The sequence below is a fragment of the Penicillium verhagenii genome, assembly GCF_028828195.1.
Source record: "Penicillium verhagenii strain IBT 33310 chromosome Unknown utg000003l_segment0_segment0, whole genome shotgun sequence".
Classification (NCBI taxonomy): domain Eukaryota; kingdom Fungi; phylum Ascomycota; class Eurotiomycetes; order Eurotiales; family Aspergillaceae; genus Penicillium; species Penicillium verhagenii.
In genome coordinates, this window is record NW_026643167.1 from 3,642,568 (window position 1) to 3,654,017 (window position 11,450).

An 11,450-nucleotide genomic window follows, 5' to 3' on the forward strand; every position below is an offset into this window, starting at 1 on the left:
ATATTTGCGTCATACTGGCGCGCAACATCCGTCCTCCGGAATCTTACCATCAATCGAACCTCTCCCTCCATAAATCCGGCCCACGGCTACCTTCATACACCATGATTGCCGCCGCGAAGCGGAAATTCCTAGATGGAATGAACCGCCGGTACATTTACGGGCGTGTGGTACGTATCTCTTTTTTTATTCTATGGTACCCCTCGGAACAGCAGAAAGGCAAACGATTTCACCGGTGGCTCCGGATCTCTTCCCGACTCCTTAGAACGCCACGGCTGATTTGGACGTTTATTATGGGTTATAGCCTCTCCTACACACGATTATTTTCCTCATCGAGATGGCCGTAGCTACTCGCATTGCTGCCAAGTTCAACACCTATTATGCTGAAAGACCAGGTATGTTTGATGACAGGCTTCCCGCCAAATCCCGGGATTGCGGCGTGCGACGTTGCTGACTGGGGCTTGCAATATAGTACTCACGACCATGGTCACCAACGCGGTAAGTCGAAATTCTTGGTTGAAATACCTAGTTGCTATGCGCTAGATATGAAGTTGTTTGTTGACGGTGGATATAGGTGCTTGGTGGGGTGGCCGATACGGTGGCGCAATTGATCACGGCATTCAGGCACCGAACGCAGCAACGATCACTGGAGAACAACGACTTCATTGCGATAGAGATTGAAGATTTGAATAGACAGAAGCCACCTGCTGTCGGGGAGTTTGGATTTGTCAAAGCCTCAGCGCCGCCGTTCGACTTTGAGCGCCTGACCCGGTTCATGGCGTATGGTTTCTTCATGGCCCCCATACAATTCCAGTGGTTTGGCTTTTTGTCCCGGGCATTCCCCCTCACCAAAGCAAACCCGACAACTCCTGTTTTCAAGCGTGTCGCCTTTGATCAATTTATCTTCGCGCCATTCGGTATGTGTCGCTTGTTATATCCGAAAGTTTGTATGGACATTCACTTACCCGTGGTAACATAGGTCTGGCTTGCTTTTTCTCCTATATGACGATTGCCGAAGGTGGTGGAAAGAGAGCTTTGACACAGAAGTTCCGTGATGTATACCTTCCGACTCTCAAAGCCAACTTTGTATTGTGGCCGGCAGTGCAAATTCTGAATTTCCGGGTCATTCCCATCCAATTCCAGATTGTATGTTTTTCAACCGTCTGCGAACTTGAGCATGAGATTTGCATACTGACTAAACATAGCCTTTTGTCTCGTGCATTGGTATCGCGTGGACCGCATACCTCTCGCTTACCAACTCCTCCGAGGAGTCCTAAAACCGTCCACTCATACCACGACAATTTATGATCACGATGTGCCCCTGATGATATTCTTCTTTCGTTTTCGGTCCATTCTTACAGGCGTTTCGGTTGGTTCATGGTTGTGGGTTTCATGTGTAAGGGATATACATTTTTGAGGGGAAACAACAGGTTGCATTTCAAAAGATCTTCGGGGTTTTGTTGCGTGGGATCAATTCGGGTACACTTTTTTTCATGCACTTAATTATGTGTTGTCAACATATCTGCTGGGTTGCTATTGGTGGTTATTAGGGATGAAGGCATCGTGCTTTTGTGGTTGCAATGGCAGTGTTTTGGCGCCACGAAAACATCCCACCATAGTAGCGGCTATGTACAATTCCAGCCTGGCCAATCGAATACTCTCAGCCGGCGACTTCCCCAGAATTCCCCGACTCCGAGGCTATCGATGACCCCAGGAAGTCCGGCATGTTCCGCAATAAACGGAAAGCTGTGACATCAGTCCCGCATCAGCCCGATCATAGTCCCCGAGGACCTTGAAGGACTTGACTGAGAGGTACTATTGGCTCTACAAAGACCTTCGTTCTGGTACGATAATTCATAATGGACCAAAGTACTCCACTCGGGAAAGGTACATGAAATAAAAGTACCGATTGCAACATCAGCTGGATGCGGGCGTGTTGCTCTCACCGGGCCCCACCATCAGTGACTTGCCCCTCCAATCTTTACTTGTCGCGACTCACCGTGGCCCTGATTGAGTTTCTTTTATTACCAGTAGAATTCCCCTCCTGGCTTCATTGATTCTTCGCATATTTCGTACCCTGAGGTATGTATTCACCTTCACCTTAATTATTCATCTCTAACCATTACCCCACCAGGCTTTCACACACAATGTCTCTCTCCAACAAGCTTAACATCACCGACGTCGACCTCAAGGACAAGCGTGTCTTGATCCGGGTATGTAATAATTCGCTCTTCAAAGCCACCAATCCCCTCTCAAACAACCATTTAAAAGAAATCGAATTGCTAACCACCTCAATCTACAGGTCGACTTCAACGTTCCCCTCGATGGCGAGTTCAACGTCACCAACCCTCAGCGCATCGTCGGTGCTCTGCCCACCATTAAATATGCCATCGACAACGGCGCCAAGGCTGTTGTCCTGATGTCCCACCTGGGTCGTCCTGATGGCAAGGTCAACCCCAAGTACAGCCTGAAGCCCGTTGTCTCCGTGTTGGAGGAGAAGCTCGGAAAGAGCGTCATCTTCACCGATGACTGCGTCGGCCCCAAGGTTGAGGAGACTGTCAACAACGCCTCCGGCGGCCAGGTCATCCTGTTGGAGAACCTGCGTTTCCACGCCGAGGAGGAGGGCAGCTCCAAGGATGCCGAGGGCAAGAAGGTCAAGGCCGACAGCGCCAAGGTTGCTGAGTTCCGCAAGGGCCTGACTTCCCTTGGTGATATTTACATTAGTGCGTCAATACCAGTCATTCCCTTCTTAATTCTCCAAGCTAACAATTCTCAGACGACGCCTTCGGTACCGCCCACCGTGGTCACAGCTCCATGGTCGGTGTCGACCTCCCCCAGAAGGCCGCCGGTTTCCTTGTCAAGAAGGAGCTGGAGTACTTCGCTAAGGCTCTCGAGAACCCCGCCCGCCCCTTCCTCGCCATCCTGGGTGGTGCTAAGGTTTCCGACAAAATCCAGCTGATCGACAACCTGCTCCCCAAGGTTAACAGCCTGATCATCACCGGTGCCATGGCCTTCACTTTCAAGAAGACCCTCGAGAACGTCAAGATTGGTAACTCTCTGTTCGACGAGGCCGGTAGCAAGATCGTCGGCGACATCGTCGAGAAGGCCAAGAAGTACGGCGTCGAGATTGTCCTGCCCGTTGACTACGTCACCGCCGACAAGTTCTCCGCTGACGCTACCGTTGGCGCCGCCACTGATGCCACTGGTATCGCCGATGGCCTCATGGGTCTCGATGTCGGCCCCGAATCCGTCAAGCTGTACCAGAAGACCATTGCCGAGGCCAAGACCATCCTCTGGAACGGTCCCCCCGGCGTGTTCGAGATCAAGCCTTTCGCCAATGCCACTGAGAAGACCCTTGATGCCGCCGTTGCTGCTGCGCAGTCTGGTGCTATCGTCATCATTGGTGGTGGTGACACCGCTACCGTTGCTGCCAAGTACGGAGTTGAGGACAAGCTTTCGCACGTTTCCACTGGTGGTGGTGCTTCGCTTGAGCTGCTCGAGGGCAAGGACCTGCCCGGTGTCGCTGCTCTGTCCAGTAAGTCTTCTTAAATTCGCTCTACCTAGAGAGCTTTATATCAATTTTCACGAATCTGTAATGTACACAGCCAATACATTTCCAAAATGAATGTTCAAATTTCAAAATACATACATCTTTCTTGCATAGAAGCTAAATGGCTGGGTTGGTAGGTTCGAGACCCTACAAGGCAGGGTTGTAAATGTTTCAAAGAAACCAGGTGCCGGCACTGCCAGTTGTTCCAGAAAGATGTTACAATTTGGAGTCTCTGGATGGAGGTGGTTCGTGTAGTTAGTACTAGTAGAAGGCAACTTATAATGCCTACTACCATAGAACTCGCAATATCTGCTTGATATAACGGGTAAGTAACATCGTGGTTTAGGAGGCATGTATCATGGTTTCAAAGCCAGGTAGTAGATATACACACACATATGGCAAGTGAATAATGGAGATTTAGTTGACTTCAATGTTGACTCGAAGAAAAAAAAATAGAAGTAAAAAATCAAAAGCCAAAAAAGAAATTGGAGTAGGCCCCCTCGCGGAATTGAACCACGGACCTTTGCATTACGAGTGCAACGCTCTACCCCTGAGCTAAGAGGGCAAACTGATAAACATTTACCCCGTCCAATGCAATCTGAAGGAATAATGACTTGGCATCGAAATTGATTCGCGCAATTCACGACTTCGAAAGACAAATGCACTCATCTCTTAAGTAGGATGCAAGGTTTCTCTGTGTCGCTTACCCAGAATTTCTACCCGAGCACCTACAGAAACATTCTACATGGTTATATGTATAGGAGCATTTACCGCAAGAGCAACTCTGGAGCGCGACGAGACAATGGTATGTATGGCGCACATGTGATAAAGTATGTCTACAGTAACCGCTGAGACGCAGGGGAAAATTCTTTCTAAGGTTGCATTCAAACCTCCAGATGTTCTGTCGAGAAGGTCACCTGGAATCGAATGCAAATTCCATATAGCTCCAATGAGGACTGCGAAAGCTCGTACAGTCCGTCCCAGGGACAAAGACCAAGTTCCGGATCAAGATCCCCTTGCCTTAATTTCGCCCGGAATCCGAAACCACAGCGTTCTTTTGTCCAAGTTACAAGGCCAGCAAAATTGTCATCCGATGCCATGGGTCCCAAAGAAGATAGATTGAGGGGTATAGTGTATGATAGTAATGTAGGGTAGGCGTGTAAGCTCGGCAGAGGTCTCAAACAGAGTCAACAGAAGTCCCATTTCATCTATTGCGTTCCCTGTATTCCTCAAGCCAGCGCGTTAGCTCTTGCTTTCCAATTTGTGGCATTTGCGTGTGGCCGTCGTAGTCTCTTTTGAATGTCGTTGTTTTATCTTAGGCGGCGGCTTCGACCTTCTTGAGTTCCTCCCTGCAGATTTCAAAAGACGATTAGTGGCGATCAATTTGATGAGGTTAAGAGAGGGCTGGGATGTAACATGGGGGCGAGTTCGATGAGAGTGGTAGCATCCCCTCCCAACAACCTCAACCTCAAAAGGAGAGCTTGTCACGTCTTCAAGGGTTTTATCCATCGGTAAGATTCAACTCACTTCAGCTGCTTGGAGAAGTCCTCAGCGGCATCGTCGTCATCCCAGCTTTCTTCCCAGAGGTGCTCATTGCCTTCGTTGGCGGTGGATTGTTCGGCTTCTTCCTGGCTCCAATCTAGATTCCCATTTGTGAGCATGTCGTGTCCAAGATATAAAACGGTTGCTCATTGCATAGGAGTAGTGCGGTGGGACCTACCTTCAACAGGGAAATCTTCGAACTCATCATCCTCTTCCAGCACCTGGGGCTTCGGTTGTTGCTGAGGTTGTTCAGAGGCGGTCGCCTTATCTTGGGTTGTAGAATTCGACATTGTGATTAAGATAGTATTTGTGAGAGAAGTTCCTTGGAGGATGGGAAGATCTCAGGTTGGAAAAGGCGGGGTTGATGGGAAGGGATGTGCGGGTGTGGAAATGGAGCTTTGGTTGAGGTCGGAGCTGGAGGTCAGTGACCGTTGACTTAGTCACCAGATCGGCGATCACCATGATGTATGAAACACCATATGATACAGAAACAATAACAATGCCAGATAATGGACACGTAAGAAATGTTTGATCGATAATTGTAATAATTTCTGTTTTATTTTAAAAAGAGAATTCAATATGATTATTCCCAATCTCCTCCTTGTCTCCTCTCCGGTGATTAGGCAGAAAATGCATAAAACGTGGATATCTCTCGGATTCGGATTCGTACGGCAACTCGATCCCATGGGAAACGAGATCTCGTCTCAGCCACTTTGATTACTTTCCCCCTCCTTGATCCTGCTAGATTTCTTTCCTTAACAGATCTTAACCTTTTCCACTTCCCATTTCTATCGCATCTTCTCTCTCAGTTTGCTCTCGGAACCCCGGCATATCACATGGAGTCCCGCTGAAATTCTTCCCGATCCGTCGCTTTGAATTCGGCCTCGGCCATGAACACAATCTCGGCTTGATTATCATACATATTCTGATCCTCTGCCCTCTCGTTACTTACTTACCTTTGTGCCCAACATGCTTCGCGTTGGGTCATGGCTGTATGGCAAAAAGCCGGCCGCAGCCCAGTCGGTAGATTCTTTGGCCGAGTTGAGAGACTGTATGTATCCTCTCTCTCTATGTTTACAGGGGCAGCTTTGTCCTAAATGGATGATATGGAAGAAATCGTTGCTGACCGTGGAATTTCGTGAGCGGGGATAAGTGGCCGAAGCGATGAAAGGTTGGTGTTATCTCCGCGAGTCCGCATGGATTACCCATTGTTATTCACTAAATCGGACTAACAACAACAAACAGCGGCGACCTTTATCCTGAATGACGATGTCGATAGTGCTGAAAATGGCCTCGCCAAGGGAGAATCGACCTTTCACAATGTGGGTTCAGATTGTCCTTTTCCCAGAATTGTGCATTCCAGCTGCGGTTGATGACGTAGCGGGGAAACTGGGCTGTGTTGGCTGACATTGGGGGCTGCAATTAGTTGGGCAAAGGCATGGTAGCGTTTGTCCGCGCAACACTAGGCTTTGAGCAGGATATTATGAGACAAGGTCCGCTTGAAAACTAGCTCCTCTATTTCCGTTGATCCCAGGACTGACGCTTCCGAGCAGCATCGGAACGGTTAAGCGAAGCCGAAACGAGTGCCTCGAACGAACAGTACCGCGCCCAGCAAAATTCCAATGCACCCAATGCCTTCCACTCGGAGATTTACGGACCCGGCACAGAGTATGCTCTGTGCCAGGCCATTGCGCAGCTATTGAGCGCTGTGGTCGGGGTGTTGAACGAGAGTTTGACCGAAAGTGTCAAGGCTTTCTACCGGCTGCGCAAGGCGTACATTGCATTGGATGCCATTTTGAAGATGGAAGAGAAGTTTATGGAAGCGCACAAGCTAAAGCCCGTCCTCTCGGCCCGATCCAGTGATCTTTCCAAGCTGAGTGTCAACTCTGATTCAAAATTAGAAACCTCTAGCATGGCCTCGTCCATGAAAGGACCGTCAAATGTGGACGCGGATCTCTCAAAAAGCGTTGCCGCGTTGAAAATCTCCAGAGATGCCCCTTCTGAGCCAGCATCAGGCACTTGCACTCCCGGCGGCTCCAATATTAACCATGACCCCGACTCTGACATCTTCAAAAATGAAATTGACATCTTCATCCACTCGGGCGCCAATTTCTGTTTTGGAATTCTCCTGATTATCATCTCAATGATTCCACCATCTTTCAGCAAACTTCTGTCTATCATCGGGTTTCACGGAGACAAGCAGCGTGGACTCAGAATGGTGTGGCAAGCTAGTAAATTCCACAACTTGATCGGAGCCTTTGCTGCTTTGGCTGTTTTGGGATACTACAATGGGTTTGTGCGGTATTGCGACATCATGCCAGATCCGACACCAGGCGAGGATGATGTCGAAGGATACCCGGAAAAGAGATTGGTGGCATTGTTGGCAGAGATGCGCACGCGTTTCCCGGACAGCCGCCTTTGGTTGCTGGAGGAATCGCGCATGGAGGGGGCGAATAAGAACTTACAAGGTGCAATGGATCTTCTTGTCAAGAGCAAAAAGAGCCCTCTGAAGCAGGTCGAGGCACTTTGTGTGTTCGAGAAGAGTTTGAATGCTCTTTTCCTGCACAATTATAGCGCATGCACAGATGCATTTATCGAGGTGATTTAAGCCCGGAACTCTTACTCCTTGGCCCTTCATTTACTAATTTGATTTTCTTCCCAAGTGCTCTGATCTCAACTCTTGGTCTCGATCATTATACTACTATATCGCCGGATCATGTCAAGTTCTCCTCTACCGCCAGTGCCTCAAAGATGACCCCAAAAAGGCCAAGGAATACGCCGAGAAGGCAATCGAGTACATTCGCATGGCACCATCCTATGCAGGCAAGAAGAAATTTATGGCCCGCCAGCTACCGTTCGACGTTTTTGTCACCCGTAAGATTGCCAAATGGGAGGCACGGTCAAAGGAATGGGGTGTTTCCTTGGTCGATGCGATTGGCATAGATCCCGTTGAGGAGATGATCTTCTTCTGGAACGGACATAGTCGCATGACTGATACTCAGCTTGAACGGTCTCTGGAACGACTGGCATGGTGCGAGAGCGAGGCAAACCCGACCTGGTCTCGTGAAGGAGCCGAGGGCCAAGCTATCTTGGATCTTCTACGCGCTGCCGTGTACCGGTCTCTGCGTAAGAACGAGGAAGCCAAGGTCATTTTGAAGACCAAAGTTCTTAACCATGAAAAGGCTACTTTCAAGGCTCATTTGCATGACAATTGGGTTCTTCCAGCTGCTCACTTCGAGATGGCGGCCAATTTATGGATGGCGCGTCCTACTTACAAAGCTTTACATGGTTCTTCGGGCGTTACACGGACATCTCAGGATGCCGATGAGCCCGATCGGTTATCTGCCGAATCACACAACGCCGGTACCTCTGGTGACACGGGGGCCGAGAGAAAGCTTGTCAGGGACTGCAAACTACATTTGGAAACTGCAGCCAAGTGGGAAAGCTATGAGATGGAGGCCCGTGTTGGCTTGAAAGTAACGGCTGGTATTGAGGCCGTGCAGAAGTGGGAGTCCATGCACTCAACTTGATTTTTTTCTACCATCTCCCCTTTTAAACTGTTCATATCATTTGCAAGTCATGTACAGTACATATCATTGTTTAGACCTTTTCATTTTCTCCATTTTTAATTTCTTGTTATTTAGACCCAAGAACGCCTTTAGATTTAGGCCATCGGACACTCGGGAATGAAATCATGTGACTTAAGGACTCCTGCAGGGGCTTCGTGACTTGAACATCACAGCCTCTTCCTCCGTTTACCCAGCTCGTTTACCCAACTCGGTACGGAGTACGAAGTGCAACATCTTGATCAACCCCACACGGTTGGCGCAATGCTTCGCATTTTATCCATCAAGCCTGATTGGTGGGAAGGGACCCATCATGAAAATGTGTCCACTCGTGCCCCTCTCGGTCCGATAACTGTCAATCGCCGACGGATCACGGTTATGATGAACATGGTCGCCTCGGAATTGCTCAAGGAGATGACCCTTTAAAGTTGTTAAAAGAGCAACCAGCCCATGGGCCATGGTCATATAACCGCACTTCTCGGCCCGTTTACTCTAAGACCGAGACCGAGATCGGATCGGACCTCCAATTCCCCACCTCTCCATCCCAAGCTCCACGCTTTTCCGGATAAAGCGGCTTCTCCGTCTCGGACCTCCGATAGAAGCAATAAGGCTTACAATAAAAGACCCCAAGTCCGCCATTCCGAAGGACCGAAGGATGAGAATACTAACATTCCACATACTACAAATACTATACAAAGCCTTCTTGGGACATCTGAAGATCTGAAGTCTCTGATTAGTTCCCGAGGCGATTTTTGTCGGAATATGACGTTTTGAAGAGGGTCCACAGTTTCCATTGTATCCAATTCCCGTGCGGGGGCAATTTCTTTTTCCAGAATTCCTCCATCTTGCCAAAAAAAAAAATTCAGATCCTACAACTTAATTCTGCTCCTACTTCGCTGTTGAAAACCCTGCGACTGCCATAGTCGCGCATCGACATAATGGGCGACCGAACAGAGCACGACTCCAATTACCGCTCGAGTAGCGAGGAAGCCGAGTCGCATGACAATCAAGAGATTATCGACAATGCTGATAACGCCGAGCAAATCTCACCACTCGACAAACAGAGCACCTCAGCATCAGGAAGATCGGTATTTGAAGAGCGCACGCAATCGATAGTCTCACGTATCCGCAGTCGAGACCCAGCACAAATCGCAAAGTTCACGCATGCCCTCTCACATACGAAAACGAGCCCCGATGTGATTGTCGATTTCGACGGTCCCGATGACCCATATCGGCCCTTGAATTGGGGTTTCAGAAAGAAGGCTGTGACAACAATCCTATATGGGTTGACCACTATGGGCACGACGTGGGCTAGTTCAATCTATTCCACGGGCACGGACGAGATCGCAACCGAGTTTGGGATTTCCAGCGAGGTTGCGACGCTGGGAACTTCGCTCCTCCTGTTCGGTCTAGGCTTGGGTCCGTTGATTTGGGCTCCATTGTCTGAGGTATATGGGCGGAAGACGGCAGTCTTGGTGCCATATTTCATTGCCGCGATCATGTGCTTTGGAACTGCTGTTGCGAAGGACGTCCAGACGATTATGTTGACTCGATTCTTTGCCGGATTCTTTGGGTCTGCACCGGTTACCAATACTGGTGGTGTTCTTGGTGATATTTGGAGTCCGGAGCAGCGTGGTGCCGCTATTGTGGGGTATGCGATGGCGGTGGTGGGTGGGCCTGTCCTCGGTCCTATTGCTGGTGGCGCCATCTGCCAAAGTTACCTTGGCTGGCGATGGACTGAATACGTATGTTTTCTTTTCTTTTACTGTTTTGATTTCGATTTGTTACTAACAATATCCCACCAGCTTACTGGTATTATGATGATGTTCTTCCTTGTGATGGATATGCTCTTTATCGACGAGAGCTACCCACCCGTGCTTCTAGTGAATAAGGCGCGCCGCCTACGTTTCCAAACCGGCAACTGGGCCCTACACGCTCGCCACGAAGAATGGGATGTGACATTCAAAGAGCTAGGAAACAAATACTTAATTCGCCCGTTCGCTCTTCTCGCAACTCCAATCTGCTTCCTTGTCGCCCTCTACGCATCCTTCGTGTACGGCATCCTATACCTCAGTCTCGCAGCCTTCCCAATCGTCTTCCAAGAAGTCCGCGGCTGGAACCAAGTCGTCGGAGCCCTCCCTTTCCTCGCCTACTTGGTCGGCATCATCATCGGTGCCTTCATCAACCTGGCCAACCAACGCTTCTACATCAAGCGTTTCAGAGCGAACAACAACCGCGCTGTGCCCGAGGCTCGTCTTCCACCTATGATGGTCGGCTCGGTCTTTTTCGCCGCCGGCATGTTTGTCTTTGGCTGGACAAGTCCGGCGCATATCCACTGGATCGCCCCTATCATCGGAGCCGTAATGATGGGCTTCGGATTCTTTACTATCTTCCAGGCTGCGCTGAACTATCTGGTCGACACCTTCCAGACAACCGCGGCTAGTGCTATCGCGGCGAACACTTTCCTGCGCTCTATGTTCGCTGGTGCGTTCCCGCTTTTCACGAACAAAATGTTCCATAGCCTTGGTGTTCCCTGGGCCGCCAGTGTGCTAGGATTCATTGCCGTTGCACTGATCCCCATTCCATACCTGTTCTATACATTTGGAAAGCGGATCCGGGCGCGTGGCAAATGGTCCGCCGCGTCTGTATAAAGATGAAGATTCATTTCCCTGTCCATATGCGTGAAGATCTCTTTCATTTCATCGTACTTTTTGAAAGATCTTCGCTTATCGTTTTGATCGTTCCGTTCCAAGGTTGGATTTGCTATTTTAGACGGGACTGCTCTGCATTACAGA

At 49.4% G+C, this 11,450-nt stretch overlaps 5 protein-coding genes across 5 annotated transcripts; 4 read left to right on the forward strand and 1 right to left on the reverse strand.

The window, feature by feature from the left end:
* Positions 1–101: 101 nt before the first annotated feature.
* On the forward strand, positions 102–1,274 carry N7466_002734 (Mpv17/PMP22 family protein; the record flags this gene model as incomplete). The annotated part of the gene is made up of 6 exons (XM_057162132.1): positions 102–167; positions 302–392; positions 470–495; positions 572–914; positions 977–1,143; positions 1,203–1,274. 6 exons carry the CDS (start codon positions 102–104, stop codon positions 1,272–1,274), a joined length of 765 nt encoding a protein of 254 aa, XP_057025417.1.
* An 870-nt stretch (positions 1,275–2,144) lies between these two features.
* pgkA (phosphoglycerate kinase pgkA) lies at positions 2,145–3,546 on the forward strand (the record flags this gene model as incomplete). The annotated part of the gene is made up of 3 exons (XM_057162133.1): positions 2,145–2,210; positions 2,300–2,720; positions 2,774–3,546. 3 exons carry the CDS (start codon positions 2,145–2,147, stop codon positions 3,544–3,546), a joined length of 1,260 nt encoding a protein of 419 aa, XP_057025418.1.
* Positions 3,547–4,862: 1,316 nt separating this feature from the next.
* On the reverse strand, positions 4,863–5,379 carry N7466_002736 (proteasome regulatory particle lid subunit SEM1; the record flags this gene model as incomplete). The annotated part of the gene is made up of 3 exons (XM_057162134.1): positions 4,863–4,896; positions 5,075–5,186; positions 5,268–5,379. 3 exons carry the CDS (start codon positions 5,377–5,379, stop codon positions 4,863–4,865), a joined length of 258 nt encoding a protein of 85 aa, XP_057025419.1.
* Positions 5,380–6,058: 679 nt separating this feature from the next.
* On the forward strand, positions 6,059–9,081 carry N7466_002737 (TTC39/IML2 family protein; the record flags this gene model as incomplete). Its single annotated transcript, XM_057162135.1, has 6 exons — positions 6,059–6,140; positions 6,335–6,411; positions 6,516–6,582; positions 6,643–7,688; positions 7,753–8,594; positions 8,832–9,081. 6 exons carry the CDS (start codon positions 6,059–6,061, stop codon positions 9,079–9,081), a joined length of 2,364 nt encoding a protein of 787 aa, XP_057025420.1.
* Positions 9,082–9,593: 512 nt separating this feature from the next.
* On the forward strand, positions 9,594–11,306 carry N7466_002738 (MFS transporter; the record flags this gene model as incomplete). Its single annotated transcript, XM_057162136.1, has 2 exons — positions 9,594–10,400; positions 10,461–11,306. The coding sequence occupies 2 exons, from the start codon at positions 9,594–9,596 to the stop codon at positions 11,304–11,306; spliced, it is 1,653 nt and encodes a 550-aa protein (XP_057025421.1).
* Between the last annotated feature and the right edge of the window lie 144 nt (positions 11,307–11,450).